General features: G+C 34.3%; 1 protein-coding gene across 6 annotated transcripts in view; it reads left to right on the top strand.

The window, feature by feature from the left end:
- The window catches only part of FRYL (FRY like transcription coactivator), a 276,010-nt gene that overhangs the window by 135,083 nt on the left and 118,363 nt on the right, over positions 1–22,564 (top strand). For all 6 annotated transcript variants that reach the window (XM_063663636.1, XM_063663634.1, XM_054486860.1 and 3 more), the window contains 4 exons: positions 4,533–4,732; positions 15,935–15,988; positions 18,337–18,476; positions 19,740–19,836. In XM_063663636.1, the coding sequence (XP_063519706.1) occupies positions 4,613–4,732; positions 15,935–15,988; positions 18,337–18,476; positions 19,740–19,836 (411 nt within the window). In that variant the 5' untranslated portion in view covers positions 4,533–4,612. The remainder of the gene's footprint in view (positions 1–4,532; positions 4,733–15,934; positions 15,989–18,336; positions 18,477–19,739; positions 19,837–22,564) is intronic.

Here is a 22,564-nt window from a genome sequence, read left to right as displayed (position 1 = left end):
GCTGCACCCATCAACCCGTCGTCTACATTAGGTATTTCTCCTAATGCTATCTCTCCCTTAGCCTCCCACCCCACAACAGGTCCCAGTGTGTGATGTTCCCCTCCCTGTGTCCCTTTATTCTCATTGTTCAACTCCCACTTATGAGTGAGAACATGCGGTGTTTGGTTTTCTGTTCTTGTGTTAGTTTGCTGAGAATGATGTTTTCCAGCTTCATCCATATCCCTGCAAAGGACATGAACACATCCTTTTTATGGCTGCATAGTATTCCATGGTGTATGTGTGCCACATTTTCTTTACTCAGTCTATCATTGATGGGCATTTGGGTTGGTTCCAAGTCTTTGCTTTTGTGGACAGTGCCACAATAAACATACGTCTGCATGTGTCTTTATAGTAGAATGATTTATAATCCTTTGGGTATATACCCAGTAATGAGATTGCTGAGTCAAATGTTATTTCTGGTTCCAGATCCTTGAGGAATTGCCATACTGTCTTCCACAATGGTTGAACTAATTTACACTCCCACCAACAGTGTAAAAGCATTCCTGTTTCTCCACATCCTCTCCAGCATCTGTTGTTTCCTTACTTTTTAATGATTGCCATTCTAACTGGTGTGAGATGATATCTCATTGTGAAGTCACAGATATTTTTTACTTTTGTTCATGTTCCAAAGCCTTTACCTTCTACTTTTTCTTTTGTAGGTAATCATCAAAATTTTTATTATTAGCCAATATGGTGTATAAATAATAATTATTGTAATACTAAGCAATTGTATGTTATGTAAAAATTTCTGTTATATAAATCTATGCATAAATATATGCATATAATATGTGTGTACATATGTAAGTTTGTGGCTATGAGGTAGTAGCCCAAAGATTCTTTTTTTAAATCCTTAAAGACCTCTGGGGGTGAGGAAGCTAGAGGCAGCTTCCACAGACTTCAGTGTGGTTATTTTAGATCACATCTACCTGTAGGGATTTTGAAATACCCCAATTGTTGAGAACCAGTGTGTATTTTGAGGGCTGTTACTATTCAGAATGTTGTGTGTAAAAACATAATGGAGTCAGAAAAAAGCTGAGATCTGCTGCTGTAATGAGCTCAAACACACCTAATTGTAAGAGTTATACATTATTTCTCTTCTCACTTGTCTCTTCTTTTTGACTGAATTTAAATTTATTTTATAATGGTTTAGGAGTCTCATCAGCATGAAAAAGACAATTGTTTTATTAAATAGACTAAATACAGTGCTATGGAGAGCGTAAGCCATCCAAAAATACTGATATTTAGTTTTTATTTGAGCTTTATTTAAGAGACAGAGCAGGAATGCTAACTTTTAGATTCCCAAATTTTAACTATTCAGGTCCTGTTTATTCTTATTATTAGCAGTTAGAGTTTAGTAGATTTATATTGAAGTATGTTTAATACGACATGGGGTTTTTCCAGTTTGTAATTCAATGCTTGAATTGCAATCTTCAGAATTATATTAACAGTTATGTCTTCCTTCTCTCATAGGCTTACATAAATCTTTCAAAATTTTGGGTTAGCATGTAGAGAAATATTACAACTTAGAATGATAAGGTATTTAATGCAAGCAGTCCGGTAATAACAAGTTAATCTAGTTATATGGAAGCTAGCTTTTCTTCTTCTGCTTGGAGTGATCATCCCTGTTTCTCTCCTATTAGCAGAAAATGAAAAGAATTCACATATCTTTACCAAGGCTGAACATTATGATGAAATATAAAGTTGAGGGGGACAACTTTGATGGATGAAAAATGTTACCTGATTTTTATTTGTGTTTAGAATATTAATGAAATTAAATATTATTGGCCTCCTCCATTTTATTGTTTGTAGCTTGCTTGTTCATGTCCTTGTCCTTGTTTCAGTTTGGGGGTGTGGGTGTTTTTCTAGTCGATTTTATCACAGCTTTGTGTGTAGAAACAAAAGTGATTAACTGTGTGTTTATTATATGCCCACATATTTTTTCCTGCTGTCTAATTTTACTTTGGTTTTATATACATACTCTTAGGATCTTTACTCACCTAATGCTGTATTTTGAACACTTTCCTGTGCCATTTGGTATTTTTTGATAATGTAATTTCAAAGATCTGTTTAGCATTCTGTTTATTAGATTATAAAAATAATTTATCTTGAATAAAATAAAATTTGAAATTTATTTCGAAATTTCAATCAGTGGATCTGTTCATTGTTACTTTTTTATATTAATAATTTCAACATTTATTAAACACCTACTAAGAAACAAAATTTAATTAAATTATTTAATCAAAAACATGTTTTTTAATAAAAATTTGAATTATCAAATGAAATATTTTTATCTTGACAGATAACTTGTAAATAAAGGTTTTCCTAAAATTTTTGGCTTTATAGGCAAATTTTTTAATGTATGCAATTATGATACCTAGGAATATTTGGTTATGCTTTATTTTTAAGAAAGTAGAAGACAGTAAAGGCAAGTTATTTGTGAAGTCATTTTAAGTAAAGTTTTTTTCTTTGTAGAAAAAATGTTTAAAGGCTAGAATGTCATTTTAAAAGTTTTTACTTTGTTAAAATTTAGAATTGAAGTACCTAGGTTAGTTATAAGGTTCTTGTTTAGTTACATTTACTGTAAAGTTAAAGCTGGAGAAACTTTATAACTGTTATGACCTTATGAATCTTAATTAAAGGAAAAGATATAGTCTGTAACCACTGCCTTAAGTTAAATTATGGTCCTCTTAATGATCCAAAATAATTTTTTAAAAATTAGAGAGCTCTTCTTTTTTCCACAATGACATTTGTTAACAGATTCCCTCTTTGATAATACACAATGTTGGATCATGAAACAGAGTAAACAAACAGGTCATTGTTTAAAATAATGTACACTGTGTTCAAAGGACTGTGAGTTTTTGTTTTGAGTTGTTACATAATTTTAGTTCTAGAATACAGTACATAATGTATTTTAACTTGATATGATACAAAGATATTTATTTTAGATAGAATATTACCAGTTTGTGATACTCTAGATTACTTTTACAGATTTGTGTATTTTGACCTATGTGTGGTAGAGCAAGTTTTTTTTTAATTTGACAAAAATTTTTTAATAAGTTTTGAATTTATGTATTTAGAACAAATTTATTATCCTATAGTTATATACACATAGACACAAACACAGGAAATCAGTGTTTAAGTAATTGTGTTCTGCTTCCTCTTTCAAGGAAGGGGTTCAAGGGCAGTCTCTGGAGTTCAGCTTGAGGTAAAGAAGCACAAACTTGGAGATTCTCCCTGAATATTCTAAGCCAAAAAAGGCAACATAAGCTAAGTTAGAGGATATGGGATCGATATGGACATGACTGGAAAACTTGTATGTAGGAAGCCAAGTAGGCTGCCCAGGCAGTCAGCAGAACAGAGCAGGTGAAGCTGCACAGCATGCAGTGGTGTGTCTTCTTTTGGGGCCAAGCCTGGTGCAGCTTACTATTTGCCAGCACCGTGTCATCTCCACCTGAGTAAATGGCACCACTGTCCTTTGAGTGATTCAAGTAAAAATGCTGTGAGTCATCGTTAATTCCTTTCTGTCACCTCACTGATTAATCCACTAATATATGACAAGTCTCAAATACTTTTCTTTTTTTCCTGTGCTGTTGCCATCCTCTTAGCCCAAGCTGCAATTATCTCACCTGGATTTCTGTAATGGCTTCCCTGGGTCTACATTTTCCCTCTTTCAATCCATTCTCCAGAGGTGCCAGAGAGATTTTTATAAAAGAGAAAGCCAGATCCTATCCCTCTCCATATTAATGCTTTCCACTGAATTTTAATTGCATTTGGAATGAAATCTAATTTTCTTACAAAATTCTTAAAGATCTTATGTGACTTGCTCCCTGACTACTGATTCTGACCTTATCTCATATCCCCTTCCACCTCTGCTTCTTCCCTTGAGCTCCAGCCACACTGGTCTTTCTGTGTTTTAAGCATGCACATTCAGTCTTATGTTTTCTATTCCTGGTGCTTTGTCTTGCTCCCTCATTTTAAAAATCATTTAGGCCTGAGTTTAAGTGTAGCTTCTTCAGTGAGGTCTTCACTGAGCATATTTTCCAAAGTAGTGTTGTTTTTCAGTTCCCCAATCCCGTACCTGTTTCATTTATTCACACCTGTTTTATTTCCTTTATTGCATTTGACTATCTGATTAGAATCCATTCATTCATTCAGAAAATACTGTGTACCTAATCTATGCTAGGCATTGTTCTGGGTACTTGGGATTTACCATGAACAACAACAAAAACCAAAAGAGAATTCCTGTTCTTATATTCACATTAGTAGGATAGAGAGAGAAACAGTACGTAATATACATGATATGTAATTAAATTATAAATATGTTAGTATGTTAGAAATAGACAAAAGTGAAATAGACAAAATGGATTATGGTAGAGGAGATTGGGAGAACTGGTTGAGGGTTAGAGGCAGCTTACAAATTAAATAGGGTAGTTATGGTAGACCTCTTGAGTTGATTTATTAAAGTAGAGTTCTTTTGTTTCTTTTACTTTTAGCTTCAGTGACAGTCAGCAAAGTGAATAAATACTGTGCTTCTTCCAACTTTCATTCCACTTGGGGAAAAAAAAATATCGTCATGTCAAACATTACGATTGACCCAGATGTCAAACCTGGTGAATATGTCATCAAGAGCCTCTTTGCAGAATTTGCTGTTCAAGCTGAAAAGAAAATTGAAGTTGTAATGGCCGAACCCTTGGTGAGTACAGCTGACCTATAAATCTGAAATATTTTCTTGACTTTTGTATTAACCGCTATAATACAGATTTTTCAAAGGAAATAATATACTTGAAAAAAATATTAAGGGATAGTGGTGATGTAGAAAGCTGCACTGACTTTAGAATCCACTTTGGTAAGTTGCTGCAGGTCGCAAAAGAACAAAAAGGAACTTCAACAGTGGGAATTGTGGAAACACATAAAACATAGGAAATAAAGGAAAATTAGGATATAATGTGAGTTAACACTAAGATCACAGCCAAACTTATAATAAACAAGAGAACATATTTTACATGTATATTGTATGAGACATACTTGGAGAATGTGAGAAGCTCTATTTGATTAGAGCCCATGATGAGGAGGAGGGAAGAGAAAGACTGAAAACAAATACATGGGTCAGTTTCTGAAGAGTTGTAAATGCTATTGTGATGGATAATATGGTGGTGGAACAATAGAGGGAGAAGACATTGAGAGCAGAGACTATTTAGTTATTGTACATAGTTCAGGCTGGAATGAAAGGGGTCTTGAACTATGGTGTTAGAAGTAGAAATGGTTGCAGAAGAAAGTAAGAAATAACAGAAGTAAAATCAGTAGCACTTGACAAGTGACTAAGTAGGGGGCATTTTGAATGAAAGTTAAGGGTTAAAGATGCTCTGGCGTGTTAGTAAAGATGAGAATATATTTACTTTGGTAAAGTACACAGGAATATCTTTGGGTAGAAAAGGTGGATAAAATAATTTTTTGTTTGTGTACCTTAAGCTTGAGATACTGGTGATCTCACCACATGGAATTAGTTGCTTGATTGGTAGTTGGAAATTCTTTTTGAGAACTCAAGAGATGGTAACTAGAAATACAGATTTTGATGTCATCTATATGAAGGTGTAAATTGAAGCCAAAAGAGCAAATGATGATTTCAAGGGAAAGAAAATATAGAATTATTATTGCCAATAACGTAGAGCAGCAGAGTACAATGAACATTAGAGAAGTGGTTATTGGATTTGGAAATAAGCAGAAATAAAACAGAACAGTTTTACCTTCTTGATATAACTACAGGAAGTAACTTTGACTCTCTGCCACCTTAAATAGGTGACAGTTTAGGTTACTCTTTGGGCTGGAAGGAAGTGGGTATGTGATGTACTAAGAACACAGTGTAGGTTCGATGTGGGAGGTTGGGAATGGAGAGGAAGGCGAAGGATGTAACAGCTGAAACTCACTCCTTACACAACTAAATTAGGGATAGCTGTTCACCACCAATTTCAGATTCAGAGGGTTTGTTACGGCGCACTGAGGAGTTAGGCACAATAATTTATTGGCTTTAGAACCTGTATGCTTACTCAGCCTGTTATAGTTCCTTAGAAGGATGAGACAGGAAAACAACAGAACGGAGGATAGGGCAGGAAGAAAGTTGAAGGAGATATTGTCAATGCTCTTATTTTCTTAGTGAAGTAGCCTTGAAATTGCTGTGAAGGTGAGTTTCTTCTCAATGATTAAGTAGAGAAAACTACTCTGAGGAAAGCATCTATGAAATAATATGTTCTGGGATCTAAAACATAATAGCCAAATGTATATTTCAAAACTGTGCAGATGTTTATATTCAATTTAAATCATCCCATGATTGCTTTCCACATAACAAATTGATTTTTATACTAATGTATATATATTTGTGTATGTTGTATAATGTATATATAGTATATATATAGACAGCATATATATTATTAATATAAGGTTCTGTTTTAGAAGTAAGGATTACAAATGCCTATAGCATAAGTTCATGATTATAAGATTTGATTATAAATATGCTTAAACTACAAAATGTTAGTTTTCTTTTTCAATGGTCTCTGAATTACATGATAAATTACTATACTAGTCTACTTAAACAGCATACAGTAAGAAAGGGAACAATTTTAAACAAATTGAAGAATTTATTATGGAAAATGTCAAACATATATAAAACTAAAGATTATGGTATAATGAACACTTAGGACCCATCACCTGGCCTCAGCAATTTTCAAGTCACACAGCACATTTTAAAAACACTTTATTTTATAAAATGTTTTATAGTAGTATCATGTGATACAGTCCTACCAGTTCTCAAATTTTATATATATATTTATATATTTGAGATTTTGTGTGTGCGTATATATATATATATATATATATATATATATTTTTTTTTTTTTTTTTTTTTTTTTTTTTTTTTGAGAGACAGGGTCTTGCTGTGTCTCTCAGGCTGGAGTTCAGTGGTGCAATCTTGGCTCACTGCAAACTTCGCCTCCCAGGCTCAGGCAATCCTCCCACCCCAGTCTCCTGAGTAGCTAGGACTACAGGCATGCACCGTCACACCTGGCTAATTTTTGTGTTTTTGTAGAGATGAGATCTCACCCAAGCTGGTCTCAAACTCCTGGGCTCAAGTGATTCACCTGCCTTGGTCTCCCAAAGTCCTGGGATTATAGACCCACCACTTCTGGCCATATTATATATTCTCATTCCAAACTTCCCATATATTCCCTCTAACTTAGTCATCTTCCCCTAAGCTAAATGAATATTTATTTTACTGTAATAATTTGTACATACTTTTAGATTATGATGATATCATGTTATAGTTAATTGCTTACATGTTTATCTTCTCCGATGTGAGTTACTTGATACCAGGAACCAGGTCTCTCATCTCTGTATCTGCAGCACTGCTTGTGGTGGTGGGTACTCAGTAGAGGGTTTTTGTTAAATATTTGTATTTTAATGAATATAGCCTTAAGAAGTATTGCTGTGGTGTGTGCCTTTTGTTTTCCTAATAATAATAATAATAATGTTTTCATTCTAGCCAGAGCTTCCGATAGTTCTTTCAGAATAGCCTGATGCTATTCATTTATCTTATTAGTTAATTCATTTATTTAATAGTTAATTTTAGAGGCATCTGCTATGTAATCTGAGATTATAAAATTATGATTTATAGTGGTAAGGATTTCATTAGAACGTAGATATTTCTACTCTGCCATCACAAACAGAAGAGGCATCACTGCTTACTCTTCCTGACACACCAGGAAAACCCCCAAATCACCATCATATTTTACAGATTTTACCCCTTACACTCCTATATACCAAGATAATTTCTTCTTATCTAGAGCAGAGTGCCAGCTTTGTTTTTATTTATGTCCAGGTCTGGGTAAGTTGGGAATCCATAGCTTCAAGATTAGATAATGAAAATACATTTAATCTAATATTGTCACAGTGTTTACAATATAGCTTCAAAAGCTTTTATTGGAATTTCATTTATTTTGAAATTTATTCTGTACCCTTTTAGGTAATAATCATCTAAGATGACTCTCTGGGTTCAGAGTCACTTTAAAGAAAATAGCATCCAGGGCTTGTCAGATACAAGGAGGCTGGCCTTGCTCATGGTCAGTCAGATAGTAGGTTTCAAAGACACAAATGTGAATGGCTTTTGCTGAAAGAATTTAATCTACCACTAAAATGAGAGAATTGGCTTTTTCATTCTCATATTAGAAACCATAATAAAAGAAGATTAAGGAAGCCAAAAGACTTGAAGATTAGCGGAGTTGGATTTTTAGCCACAATTTCATTTTCATTTTAGAAGGAAGACTCAAGAAGGGCAATCGGTGATTGAAATGGCAACTTGCAGGCTATGCAATCCAATACCTTAGGTCCTTTTTTCCTAAAAGGAGATGGATCAATCCTCGGTAATAACCTAGGCATATCCGACTTTATCTGTTAATCTTTTAGATTGCTGGGGACTAGAAAAGAAGATAGAAGAAAATCCATTTACCTATCTCCTTCTGATTTAGACCTTACGTTTTGATTTAGGCCCAGCATTTTAAAAACTCTAAAATTTTCACTATTTTTGAGAGTATAAAATATATATATGTATCTTAAAGGGTTTCTTCTCCCTGTATGGTCAGTTTCTTCCAAACTGCATTTTTCTGCTGGTTTTACCTTCTCCTCGCATGTTTATTTTAACTTGTTATATTTTAAGAATGAAACACAGTTGATTGGAAGTCCAGTGTACACAGAAGAGCCTTTTTGACAATGATCTTCTGTGTATTACTGTCAATGGACCATCCGTGTCAGATCTTTTTTGGGGGACTTGTCAGAGTCCCCAAAGAAGGTTCCTACAGTACTCTGAATGGGAGAGTTTAGGCTTTAGCTGCAAGCATTCTGGGGAACTAGACTCAGAAGATAACTGGCGTTTTTGATATTTGGTGTATATATTCTTGGTTAACCTCCCTATCTTCCGTATGGTACCTCTTCAACCATTGTATGCCCCAGTCAGCATCATTGTATTTTGCCCTTTCTTAAGAAAGGCAATGCCTCTGAAGATAAGGTGAAAGGGAGGGTCTAAATCTTTCTTAACCTTTTTGAAACAATCTTTCAACCAGCCCTCTTATTTTTATCCTCACCTTTAGCCATACTTTCAGAGTACCGAAGTTCTCCAATTCCTGAGCCTTCTGGGAAGTTCTAAAGCATCAGTTGGGTTATCTTTCCTTTACTCTCTGAGAGTCAAGCTCACTCACTTCCCTCTGGTTGTGCCTCAAGTGTCATCTTCTCTATGATCATGTTATCTGAAATTTCAGTCCCCATTCCAACTTCCTATCCTAAATCTGTCTGACATAATATACACTTCCTTTACTCTCTAATTAGACTGTTAACTCTATAAGAGAGCGAGTTGTTTTCCGTTTTTTTATGGCTGTATCTCCAGAACCTAGAACAATGTCTGGCGTACTGTGAACACAGTAAATAATTTGGACGAATGAGTGAATGACTGACTGAATGAACAGACTGCCGACTTTCCCCTTTGCTTACTCAGGAGTCACCGTTGTTTGGTGAGATAATTAGTTATGGTTTTCATCTGCTTTTCACCTCCTCTCCCATCCTTTTTGTTCTTTTGTTTTAGCCCTTATAAAAATTATTTCACTGTTCTGTTTTAGGATAGAAGGTTGGCTATACAAGTGTTCAACCTGCCATCTCCAATTACAGATTACTGAAATATTTCAGTGTCATTGTTATGGTTTCAAAATTTTTCCAAAACTTCTCTTGCTTTCTCTGGAAGCTACATATTGCTGTTGGTATCCTACATATGCACTATATGTAGAATTAAATTATAAAATATAGGATTGTGAGCCTTGGAATTATTATTGAAATTATTATTTTCAATAATAAAATAAAATTATTTTATTATTACTATAAAAAATAATACTTTTTATAGTATTATGAAAATAACACTATAATACAGTATATTATAAAGTATTATAATATTTTATAATTATAATATTACCATAACTTTTATTACTATGAAAATAATACTATAAAAAGTAGAAATAGTTTTAAAGGTTATATAATAAAAACATCTAATCACTGTCAACAGTTTTTAGTCTACCAGTTTTTCATGTCTGTTACTTATCCATCTCTGTAGCACCTGCCACCTTTAAAAACTTTTTATTCTTTAAATTTAAAAAATTTTAATCTTAAAAATAATTGATGTATAATAATTGCAGATCTCATGGGAGTACATAGGGATGTGGTAATACATATGGTGATCAGACCAGGCTAATTAGCGTATCCATCATCTCAAGTGTTTGTCATTTTGTTTATGTTGGGACATTCAGTATCCTCCTTCTATTATAGCTATTTGAAACTATATAATGTATTATTGTTACTATAGTCATCCTGCAGTGGTCTAGAACACTAGAAATTATTCCCCCCACTCTAGTCGTAATTTTGTATTCTTTAACAAATCTCTCTGTGTCTCTCTTTCCCCTACCCCTCCCAGCCTCTCATATTCTTTGTTCTATTTTTTTACTTATATGAAATCACCTTTAAACACACACACACACACACACACACACACACACACGCAAATGAAGGGGAGATATATATAAAATACACATTTTTCTGTACCCAGATATTTTTATTTTAACAATCTAAATTGGAGATTATTATGTATCAGCCAATATAAATTAATCTCATTCTTTCTAACAGTCGAATATTATATATATAGTTTTAAATCAGTCTCTATTGATAGGCAGTTTTGGCCTTACCCTAGTTTGAGGCTGCTTTAAAGAAATGCTACAGGACATATTGCTGTACACACATCTTTGCATTCATTTATGTGTTAGTGTAAAGAATAATTTTACTTTTTAGTTGTTTGTGATGAGTTACATGGACAATAAACGTTTTTTAATAGTTTGTCTGTTAAAAAATACTAATATATTGAGGCCAGGCACGGTGGCTCACGCCTGTAACCCCAGCACTTTGGGAGGCTGAAGCGCGTTGATCACCTGAGGTCAGGCATTCGAGACCAGCCTGGCCAACATGGTGAAACCCCATCTCTACTAAAAATACAAAAACTAGCTGGACGTGGTAGTAGGCGCCTGTAATCCCAGCTACTGGGGAGGTGAGGCAGAAGAATCACTTAAACCCAGGAAGCAGAGGTTGCAGTAAGCCGAGATCGTGCCATTGCACTCCAGTCTGGGTGACAGTTTTTTAATATAAAAAAACTTACATATTGAAACACAGTACATCTACTTGAGCAAGCATTAGGGCATCCTCAACTACACTATAATGAACCTAAGAAGTTAATACAAAGTCCTTGATTAGTAATTTATATTTAGTGTAGTATATTTTTTCATGTTTTCTGTTCGTTTTTATTTATTTATTTATTTATTTTTTTTTTGGATAACATATCCTTTTGCATTCAAAAATCACTTCTGAGTTCTTATGGAAAAAACAGCCCACCCCCATTTTCTGCTTCAGGAAAAGCTCTGTGAGGATGTCAAATCTTCAGAAATCTTTCAGGAAGTATGGATTTGTTATGAAACAAATAAATGTTAAACATAAGGCAACTGTGTGTTTCTGAAAAGTTTATCACTCTCTCTTCTTCTTCTAGTTGGCTGTAACTGTGTTGAATAAATATGCTACATGAGTAATAAACTACTTGAATCAGCAGTCCTCAAAATATTAAAGCTCTTTAGACTTAATATTTACAGTGAAAAGAGGGGATCAAATAAGTCAAATAAGTTAGAAAGAAACCTCTTACTGTATTCCCCACCCCCAATCTTAGATACATAGTTCACATTAGGACAGTAAAATCCCTTTTTAAAAAAGGTAAGATTTTTCAGTATAGTCACTTTTAGAAACAGTGTTCTACAGGACTTATTATGGGACATACTCACTGTTTCACTGAAGTGTTAGAGCTAGTTAACTGAACATATATTAGTATATTATTGTACAGAATCCTCATGTTGCATGTGAATGGTGTGCAGTTTGATTTTAGAGATAAATGTCTTATCCTACAAGACAATTGACCAAATATGCTTAACCTGAGAGGCCCAAGTACTAAAGATGTTCCCCAAATCTCACCTTATTAAGAAAGTAAAGGTAATGTGGCTTCAGGTGTAATCAAACATTATTCTCTTAAGTTAGATTGGGAATTTTTATATTTCAGTGGTAAATACATTTGTGATCTTGTTTTCATAAAGATTAATCATACATGAGAGAAAAAAATTGGGACTACTGGATAGAGAAACTTCATAAATCTCTATATATTTCTTGTTTATTTCAGAGAATGACTTTTTCTGTGATATGTATTTAATGTAAATTTCAATTAAAATACATGATACAGACAGTTTAGAAAATCATCCTGAAAGTCTCGACAGAAAAACCAACTATTATGTACTTATAAACATAATCACAAACATCTCTTATGAATATATATAGTAAGTTAGGGGCAGCCAGTAAGGCAAGTAGGTAGAAAGACTGACAAAAAGAATTACATCATACATGTTATTTTAAGTTAAACTAATTATAATGGTTTGTTTAATTTGATTAATTATGTTTATCAATTAGCCGATATAATTTGATTAATTGTATTGGTTAATTTTGTTTAAATTAACAGAACAAAAAACTAAAATGAAAATGATTTAATTTTTACATTCAGATAATATTTTTGTTACAGAGCGAATAGTTCTTAAGATATCTTTAAAGTTAAATATAAACATATGCATACATATATACATGTACACATATACACACACACACACACACAGAGGTTTATTGACAAACAGATTTGACAATGAGGAAATTAAACCACCTCACTTCTCCATACCTCCTGGTTTTTGTTGAGGTATATTGTTATTTTAATGTTTTAAAACACTTTTATTCTGTAACCATAACTTTCGTGGCTATATTGTATTCTATAATTAAATGGATTTGCTGGATACCACCAAGTACTAGAAACCCCAGCAGCAACCCTTGAGTTTAAGGATGAGAACAAGTCATCTGTGTTCTTTGCAGAAAACTCAGAAAATGAAAATGAAGTTAATAATGGTATAATGAAAAAATGACTTACAATTGTGCTTTACATATTAATGTATAATATATATATATATTCCTAGAGTTTTAAATTTATGTGTATTAACTACCATATATACATACTTTCTTTCCTTTTATCTGTTATTCTCTAGTTTAACTCATATATTGAGAACATTTTGCTCAATCTATAAATTTATGTCTACCTGTTACTTAACTGACTACACAATATTCTAATACAGTTGTCCTTTGGTATCCATGGGGGATTGTGCCAAGACCTCCCTTGGATATCAAAATTCATGAATGGTCAAGTCCCTTATATAACATGGCAGACCTCCCTTGGGTATCAAAATTCATGAATGGTCAAGTCCCTTATATAAATGGCAAGGTATTTGCATATAACCTATGCACATTCTCCCGTATACTTTAAATCATCTCTGGATTGCTTATAAGATATAATGCAATGTAAATGCTATAGAAATAGTTGTTATACGATATTGTTTAGGGAATAATGACACAAGTCTGTACATGCTCAGTACAGATGCAGTTTTATTTTATTTTTTACTGCTTTTGATCCAAGGTTGGTTGAATCCATGAATGCATAACTCAAGGATGTGGAAGGCCAACTGCATAAGAATATACCATGACTTATTGACCCAAAGTTTTATTGTTGTACATTGATGTTGCTTCTCATTTTTTCCATTGATAGTGAATGTCCTTCTATACACCTCTTTGCAAATGTGTATATATTTTTTCCCTGGGACATATTCTTTTCTTGGGTCAAAGAGGAGATTAAATTAGAAATTACGTTTGTATTGTTCAGGGTTCTCCAGAGAAATGGAACCAATAGGGTGTGTGTTTGTATGTATGTAGAAAGAGAGATTGATTTATTATAGATTACAAGGAATTGGATCATATGATTTCAGAGGCTCAGAAGTCCCAAAATCTGCAGTCAGCAAGCAGGGGACCCAAGAGAAACAATGGTGGAGTTCCAGTCTGAATTTGGAGGCTTGAGAACCAGGAGAGCCCATGGTATAAGTTCTAGTCTGAAAGCCAGCACATTCGAAACCCAAGAAGAACTGACGTTTCACTTTGAATCTGTAGGCAGAGAAAGACTGATGTCCTAGCTCAAGTCAGTCAGGCAGGAGGAGTTCCCTCTTACTCATGGGAAGGTCACCTCTTTTGTTCTGTTCAGGCCTTCAGCTGACTAGATGAAACCTACCCACATAGGGGAAGGCAATCTGCTTTACTCAGTCTCCTGATTCACATGTTAATCTCATCCACAGATACTCTCACAGACACATCCAGAATAATGTTTAATCAAATATCTGGGAACCCCATGGCCCAGTCCAGGTGACATGTAAAGTTAACATTACAATATCCAGTGTCCATCTTAACTTTTGTTTGTCCAAGATTTTCTTTACTCCCACTTTCTGTCAACCCATTGCAAGATAGCATCATAGTGCATTTCTTCAGTCTCCTGTTTTCTACTGGGGGGAGCCTCTTTATGTACCAGTGGTGATCTTTCTATATTAATTTTAGACAGTGATCTAGACTGACCCCTTTGGGGCATTTCTTCATACAAGCAAGAATGAGTACATATACAGATGAGAGAGGGTAGAGAGACTTTTAGTATCTATTATGCCCTCTGGACTCAGTGGTTGAAGGATAGAGGGTCTTAGCTTTCCACAGTGAGTTCCACCACGTCTTCTGTGTTTTGTAGATACTACTTGCCCATAGAAGGAACTCAATATTTGTTTGTTCAGTAAAAAAATCAACAGATGGAAAGTTAAAAAAAAATTCTGGTATGTGATAGGAGAGATTGTTCTGTGCTGAAGCGAGATATACCACTAAATCAGAACCCTCTCCTGATATCAGTTAAATTAATAAGAAGTCGTCATACTGGAAGGTTACCTCATGAAAGTATTGTACTGGCAATATACTATTTATTTTTAATGAAATACTCTTTCTTCTTGGCTTCTGTGATACCAAGCAAGTTCAACTGGCACAAAAGTTTATGCAGTAACAGCTTTCCATCCTCAGGCCCCAACTTTTACCTCTTCTAACTATCAAATTTCTCTCCCCACTGGTAAACACATGGTTCTTTTATATATACATACAGAATATATCTTTACATACATATATAAGGGGTACTTTATATTACTAGCCAATGTAAGTGAATGTGTATATACAATATATTATACCCAAAGTATTTCTTTGGTTTTTTTTTTAACTTATATTTCTCTTACGAGTGAGGTTAAGTATTGAACAGATATTTAAAAGCCACAAGCTTTTAAACAGAACAGGCATATTGCTGATACCAGTATTTGACAACCACCTTGTTTTTTCAGATAAGAAAACTGAAGCACAGAGACCATAAGGCATCAGCCTATGGTCATTCACTTGGTGGTAGTCAGGTCGGAGGTCACACCAAGGCCCTCTGGCTACTGATAATCTCTGTACTAGGCTGCTTTTCAGTAAACTCTTGAATGAATGAAAGAAAGAACACATGCTGTTGACTTTTAAACTTGAATCTAAACAGAACCTATGTTGAACTTTAAGTTTGTAATCTAAGAACTATCAAACTTAAACTTGTTTCAAAAGGAGATGATGAGCACAGCCACTTTCTTTGGTATGGAGAGTATCACAGTGAGAGCCTTGCCTCTGGAGCCACACTTAAATTAACCATGTGACTTTGGGCAAAGAGGAGGCTTATCTTTCTTTAAAACAATCTAATAACAAGTGAAAACAAAAGCAAAACCAAACGCACAAATCTAAACTGTTTATTATGTAGAAGATTTCTAATGTTTTATATTTGTGCTGTATTTTAATTTTTAATGTCTTTTTTTTTTTTTAATCGTAGGAGAAGCTATTGTCCAGATCTCTTCAGAGGGGTGAAGATCTTCAGTTTGATCAGGTATGACAATTTTGGGAGAATTTTTTTTCCCCTGGAAATAGTGTTCATCCTAATAGTCTGGCCCAAATGTATTCAATATTAAGGAATTCCTTAATTTCTATATATCCTTGTATGCTTAATTCATTCTAGATTTGATAGTTTTTTTAAATAAGTAGTATAATGAGCTGTGATTAGTTTCACTTCATTTAGCATCTTACAGCTTTTCATTGTTAATCTCTTTAATGTACCTTTCACATTTTTCATTTTCAGTTACATCCCTCAGTCTTTCCTTCTGTATCAATTGCCACACTTTTTACATAATAATATTTTACCTTTTAACATTTATTTATTTTTCTGTGGGGCTCTCAATCTGCATGTAGAATGCCGGTGTCTAACAACTCTTGTGCTGATCTTCTAATGTTAATTCTTCCTCTTGCTTGGATTAAATGTTGGATCAATTTTGTTATAAGTATTTTAATATATGGTGGTTATTTTTAAAAACCAGTAATTTAAATTAGCTTTCTTTACTATCTAGTATTCCTGGGACACTTTACCCAAAATTATATATCTCAGAAATAGAGTTTAATGTTCATATCAGGCTAATTGACTAAATAAAGAAGAGTGGTTAGAATTACTTGGTGGAGACTTAACAAAATACTGTGTTCCTGGATCCACTCCAGTTCTGCTGAAGCAGAATCACTGAGGGTGGTGCTCTGGCCCCTGTATGTACAACAGCTTCCTAGGTGATTCTGATACATACATTTAGTAAATAGCCACTGATCTAAGAAGAAACCATAAATAGGGCAGTAAGACCTCTGTTACGATAAGACTATAATAAGATCACCTTATACAGTGCTTTTCAAGTCTCATGCCACTACAAAAGTTATTTAGATTATTCACATCTTGAATCCATGTCACTAATCAATCCATAATCAGGATTTGAAATCTGATTAAACAACATTTTAAGGACAATTTCCATTTTTATTGTAAATGATTAATAAACTATAAATGATTGTGCCTCATAGCTTGATTTTTTTTGGAAGGCTGCTCACAGTAAAAAGCTCTGTGTGGTATAAACTGTTTTGTATTTATTTACAATAGTTGATGGGTTTTTATTGTTCCTTCTTTAGATATTGCAAGGGATTTCTTCTGAGTGATAGTGTTCATTGTTAATAAAATATAGGTTTTTTAAAAGTATGGTTAAATAAAATTAGAACCTTGTTTTTACCTTAGTTTTCTGTATTAGAAACTATTTACCTGTCAAATTATGATAATTTACAATAAAAGGATTATTAAAGGAGAGTACAAGTAATGAAAATGAGAACAGCCAACAGAATCAAATAAACTTTCATTCTTTTCTGTTTTTTCTGGATGAGGTTTTATGCAGAATATGAAATAACAGGAAAATTAAATGTTCAATTTACAGAGGTGTCAATTTATCTTCTTCAGTAACTAACTCCTGCTCTAGTCATGGAACGAAAAGAGACCTTGAATATCCTGCAACCCATACTTTTTAAAATAAATTAACAAAGTGAAGCATATTCCATTATATACTGATTTCAGAATATTAATTTTATGAGAAATGGGTTGAATCACATACAGAAATTTTTGTGAAGAGAGAAAATTGTTCTTGGGATCCTCAAGATAAAGAGTGACCTTAGGGACTGCTGATGGTAGCCTGTCCAGACAAGTTGGATTAATTCATGAAAAGAATCTGTGATGTTCACCAAGAATTCAGATCGTTTCAAGGATGCCCCAAATTTAGTAACATTTGTTCATCACAGTACACTTATCATTTATGTTGTCCTTTTATGTAGTCTAAGCCTTACACACTGTTTACATGTTTCTAACATGCTACTTTGCAGATAGCAGAGTAATTATAATTCTCCTCTTTGTCATAGCATAGTAAATTGGAGCTTTCCCCACAGTTCTTACATAAAGTAGTCTTTGTTTCTGTCTTTCATCCATGTAGTGGCAACATTTTAGAATCATTTGTTCACATGAACACATAGGAGTTGCCAGGGCAGAAAATACATGTTATTTGTAATGCTTCCCCCAAAGGTATCTGTGTATTTAATTACGGATGTTACTAATGGGCATGTTTTTACACGTGTGAGTGGCATATGGAGGCAGGGAAAAGGTTGAAAGCCATTGAGCTAAACTGCGTGGATTTGGATAAAGTTTAATAGTGGGTGAAACTTAGCCAACTTTATTACTTGGCTAAACCCTTGACCCTTGCTTTAATTTTAAAGCACCTTTATTGCATTGAGTTACTGTGTTTATTCATTTCTAAATGATAGCTAATAGAACTTAGAGTGTGGTACATTCAGTGTTACAATTTATTTTCTGGTAATATCTTGTGTTTTCAGTTGATAAGCTCTATGAGCTCAGTAGCAGAGCACTGTCTCCCTTCCTTACTTCGCACCTTGTTTGACTGGTACAGACGCCAAAATGGAACGGAAGATGAATCTTATGAATATAGGCCTCGGTCTAGCACAAAGTCTAAGGGGTAAGTGCTTTATTTTACACTGTTTCACCTGGAATTAACACATTTCCAATGAAGGGGTGATATTGTTATCAACTGAAGGTTGTTATTGTTTGATTCCTAAGCAAAATGCGTTGATTACCTTTGTTACAGAGATGGTAGTAAGGGAGAAGGATAGTTCACACATAAACTCTACCTTCAAGAGAAGGTACCAGTTAAACTAGATGTAGCCCTGCAGTACTCATACTGGGTATCATGCAAAAATTAGTAATACAAAAACCTATTTAGGAGTGCCATTTCAGCAGTTCAGTGAGGAGCTTTTAATAGTCATAAAGTTAAGAAAATATTCAAAGAAGTTCCTGTTCATAGGGTTTATGAAGGGAGGCAATTATTGTAATACAGGAAGACTGCCAAAACCCTGTGTTATAATAGTACTATGATACTCTTCTTGGAGCTCAATTCCTAGAACTTGTTTTCTCCTCTTTCAAATTTCCCAGGATGATCTTGTCATGCATGTAAGAGCCACGTGTGTTCAGGTGATTGTCCATGGTTTAGTGTTGGACTTCAGTAGATGCCACTTGTGATTTTTCAACTTAAATTTGTGAGAAGGATACCTTGTACTGTATTTTCAGTTCTTTTGTTTCAGTTCTTAACAAAAAACTAGTAATCAAATATGGAACAATGCTACATTTTCTAAATGAAATTTAAAATACTTTTCTTCTTCTTACTAATTCTTTTAGGTTAGGTTTAAATGCTAACAGATGTAATAGTGAACTCTGAATAAACACCCAGTATATAAAAAGGGAAAGAACATAAAAACATGTTTATGCATATGTTGGATTATTAAAAAGCTTCAGGCTGGGCACTGTGACTTATGCTTGTAATCTGCTTTAGGAGGCTCAGGCAGGAGGATCACTTGAACCCAGGAATTTGAGACCAGTCTGGGCAATATAGGGAGATCCCTTCTCTAGAAAAAATAAACAAAATTAGCTGGGCATGGTGGCGCTTGCCTGTAGTCTAGATACTTGGGGTGGGAGGATCACATGAACCCAGGAGGTTGAAGCTGCGGTGGGCCATGTTTGCAGCATTGCACTCCAGCCTGGGTGACAGAACGAGACCCTGTCTCAAACCAAAAAGACAAAAATAAAAAACAAAAACCTTCACATTAACAATTGCTGTAGCACATTTTACATAGTAGGAAAACAGTAAGCGACATGAGCTACTAACTAATAGGTATTTTTAAAGTTATAATCTTAATGCAGTACTAATTTTGGGTTCTTGTTTCAGGGATGAACAGCAACGTGAAAGAGATTATCTTCTTGAAAGGAGGGACTTAGCAGTAGACTTCATTTTTTGTTTAGTTTTAGTTGAAGTTCTAAAGCAGGTAAGCTCTTTTATTTCTGCAAAGTCTGTATTCCTCATTTGTTGCTTACTGTGCCTTCGCGTTTCAGTTACTTTAAGATGCTGTGTCTAGAATTTTAGCCCATGTAAATTAAATTCCTGTAATTTCATTATACTTCTTTCAGTTGCCTGGGGCTTTCCTGCCCTGTACCTATCTGTCATCTCCTCTATTTTTTACCTTTGTATGCTTATCCAAGATATAAAATCTTGTTAGCAAAATGGAGCTGAATGGAAATTGTGTTAATATTGACTTTTAGCTGTAAATGTAGTTTGCCTGCCATTCAGCTACTTCAGTCCCTTATTCCACTTTATTTCTCCTCTAAGCCCCCAAGCCTGCATTCTAACATGTAATAATTGTGCACTTTTAGTAGAGGCATGGGGTGATTTGATAAGGGTACCGAATTGTCATGTGCAAATGTTTTTCAGTCAAGTGAGAATACTTCAGATAATAAGTTAGGAATGTTTATTCATTCAATGAATATTAGAATGCCTACTGTGTGCTGGCACTGTTTTAGGCAATAAACTCATGAGCTTGCACTTGAATGGGATAGATACACAGTTAAGATATGAATATATAATATAGTGTCAGGTATAGTCTTAGTATTTTTACTACTCCAGATCAGTATAAATGCCTGTGCTGAATTTGAAAGCTTTTTTTTTTTTTTTTTTTTTTTTAAAGATCACGGTCTTTAAAGTTATATCATTCAAGGATGATCTATGTATTTCCAGGCATGAACATTGTATTCTTTTGAAACAAGTTAGGAAACCTAAAGGTCAGAGTCATATTTTGGATATGACACATTTGGGCAGGGAGTTTTGTTTTTGTTACATAGAAAGGAATATGTGACAAACAGCAAATACAAGATATAAAATTAATTGACAGTCTGTTTTTCTCATAGTATAAAAGTACTTGAATTGTATAATCAGTTTTATTTAGCTTTTGTTTTTACAAGGAATATGAAAAGACAGTTATTTGGTACTCTGAAATCTGCAAATAAACATAATTTTAAATATGTAAAATAGATGAGTTAATTAAAGGTTAAATCACTTTAATGTATGCATTTCATAAAAGTTTTTTGGTAGCGGTAGGAAAGAAATCTCCTCTGGGAGTCGTGCTAACAAGCCAAATTTGACTTCTGTGATCTCTTGGTTTAACTGAGATACTAAGACCTTAAGGCAGCAGTAACTTTAGGAAGAGCTAAGGACTGGAAATGGCCACAGCTCAGCAATGGACTCTGACTACTGCTCATTGTGATTTATCCCTGGTGTATCTTGTGTGCTAAATGTATTTCATTTAAGTAGATTGGTAACCAGTATTTGTACTTTTTTGCTTAAACAGTATAGGGTTTCTTCCTCCAGCCAGAGAAATAGCAGACTCCCTACACTGGCATTCAGGAACACCAGTGACCTGGCCCCATTGTGCCTTCCTCCTTCGTTCATTTCCCATAGCAACCTTTTCTTAGATGTCAGTCTCGCTCCTCAACCTAAAGTTGCCCAATTGCACTGGCTTCAGAAGTACAATTCACAGGCAACCCTGTGGAGGCGTTTTTCCCATCTCTTCCCCCTCATCCTCCCTGTCCTCTTCCCCTCCTTGTTGCCTTTGTAGCCCTCCTCCTTCTCTTTTAACACAGTCCAGATAGGTCTTCATGTAGGAAAAAAAAAAAAAAAATCTATAAACATAACACTTTTTTTTAGCAGTGGGGACCCCATCTCTACAAAATATTAAAAAATTAAAAAATTATCTGGGTGTGGTGGTATGTGCCTGTAGGCATAGCTACTCTGGACGCTGAGGCAGGAGGATCACCTGAGCCTAGGGATTTGAGGTTACAGTGAGCTATGATTGCACCACTGTACTCCAGCCTGGGTGACAGTGCAAGACCCTGTCTCTTTAAAAAAAAAAAAAAATCTTTTTTTTTTTTCTTTGGTGGACTCATTGTTCACATTCACTGCACTGCACAAAAGCATTTCTGACCCAAGGTTCACATGGACTCAAAGTGAAAAAGAAATACAGTGGCCTTGATAGCTAATCTTTGTCTTTGGATCTGTCACCATAGTATTCCAACTTATAGTATCCTTTCTGCTTACTTCTTCCCCTCTGTTACTATTATTCCCATACGCTAATTTAAATGCACTCATCAAAAAATACATATATTTATATGTATCTCACCAAGAACATAGATACATCCAAAATCCTGTGTAGGGATTATTCCCCCTGGTAAAAGGCAAGTCTTTGTAGCTTCTCTAATAAAACTAGAGAAAATGATGTAAAAATCAATAGAGCTTTCTGAAATATCACCACTAACTAACCCAATTTTCTTCTGTCAGAATAACATGAGGTTTAATAGATCCAGAGAGTAAACAATGTAATATATCTACAATTTAATAGGACTTTTACTTTTGCCCCCTATAATACACCTATATTAAAATGTGATTCAGGTTTATTGTGATGAAGTGCACAGTCTACAGAGGATTGAAGTGTTGATACATGGTTGTTTCAGTCTTGGGGAGTAAATATTCCTTATAGGTTAGACTTTGACCTCATGTATTAGAAATTATTTGTTTCTTGAATAATTTGTTTTGTCTCTTAATAATCACATGTTTGGAACTCTTCAAAATGTATGAAGGACTCTATATCCTTTGTGCTAACTGATCATTGTAATAAACCCTGGGAGATGGCCATGGCAAGTACTATTAATATGCCAGCTCTCTTG

The sequence above is a fragment of the Pongo pygmaeus genome, chromosome 3, assembly GCF_028885625.2.
Source record: "Pongo pygmaeus isolate AG05252 chromosome 3, NHGRI_mPonPyg2-v2.0_pri, whole genome shotgun sequence".
NCBI classification, from domain to species: Eukaryota; Metazoa; Chordata; class Mammalia; order Primates; family Hominidae; genus Pongo; species Pongo pygmaeus.
The sequence above is the reverse complement of the archived record's forward strand: the minus strand, read 5'-3'. Positions and strand labels throughout refer to the sequence as shown.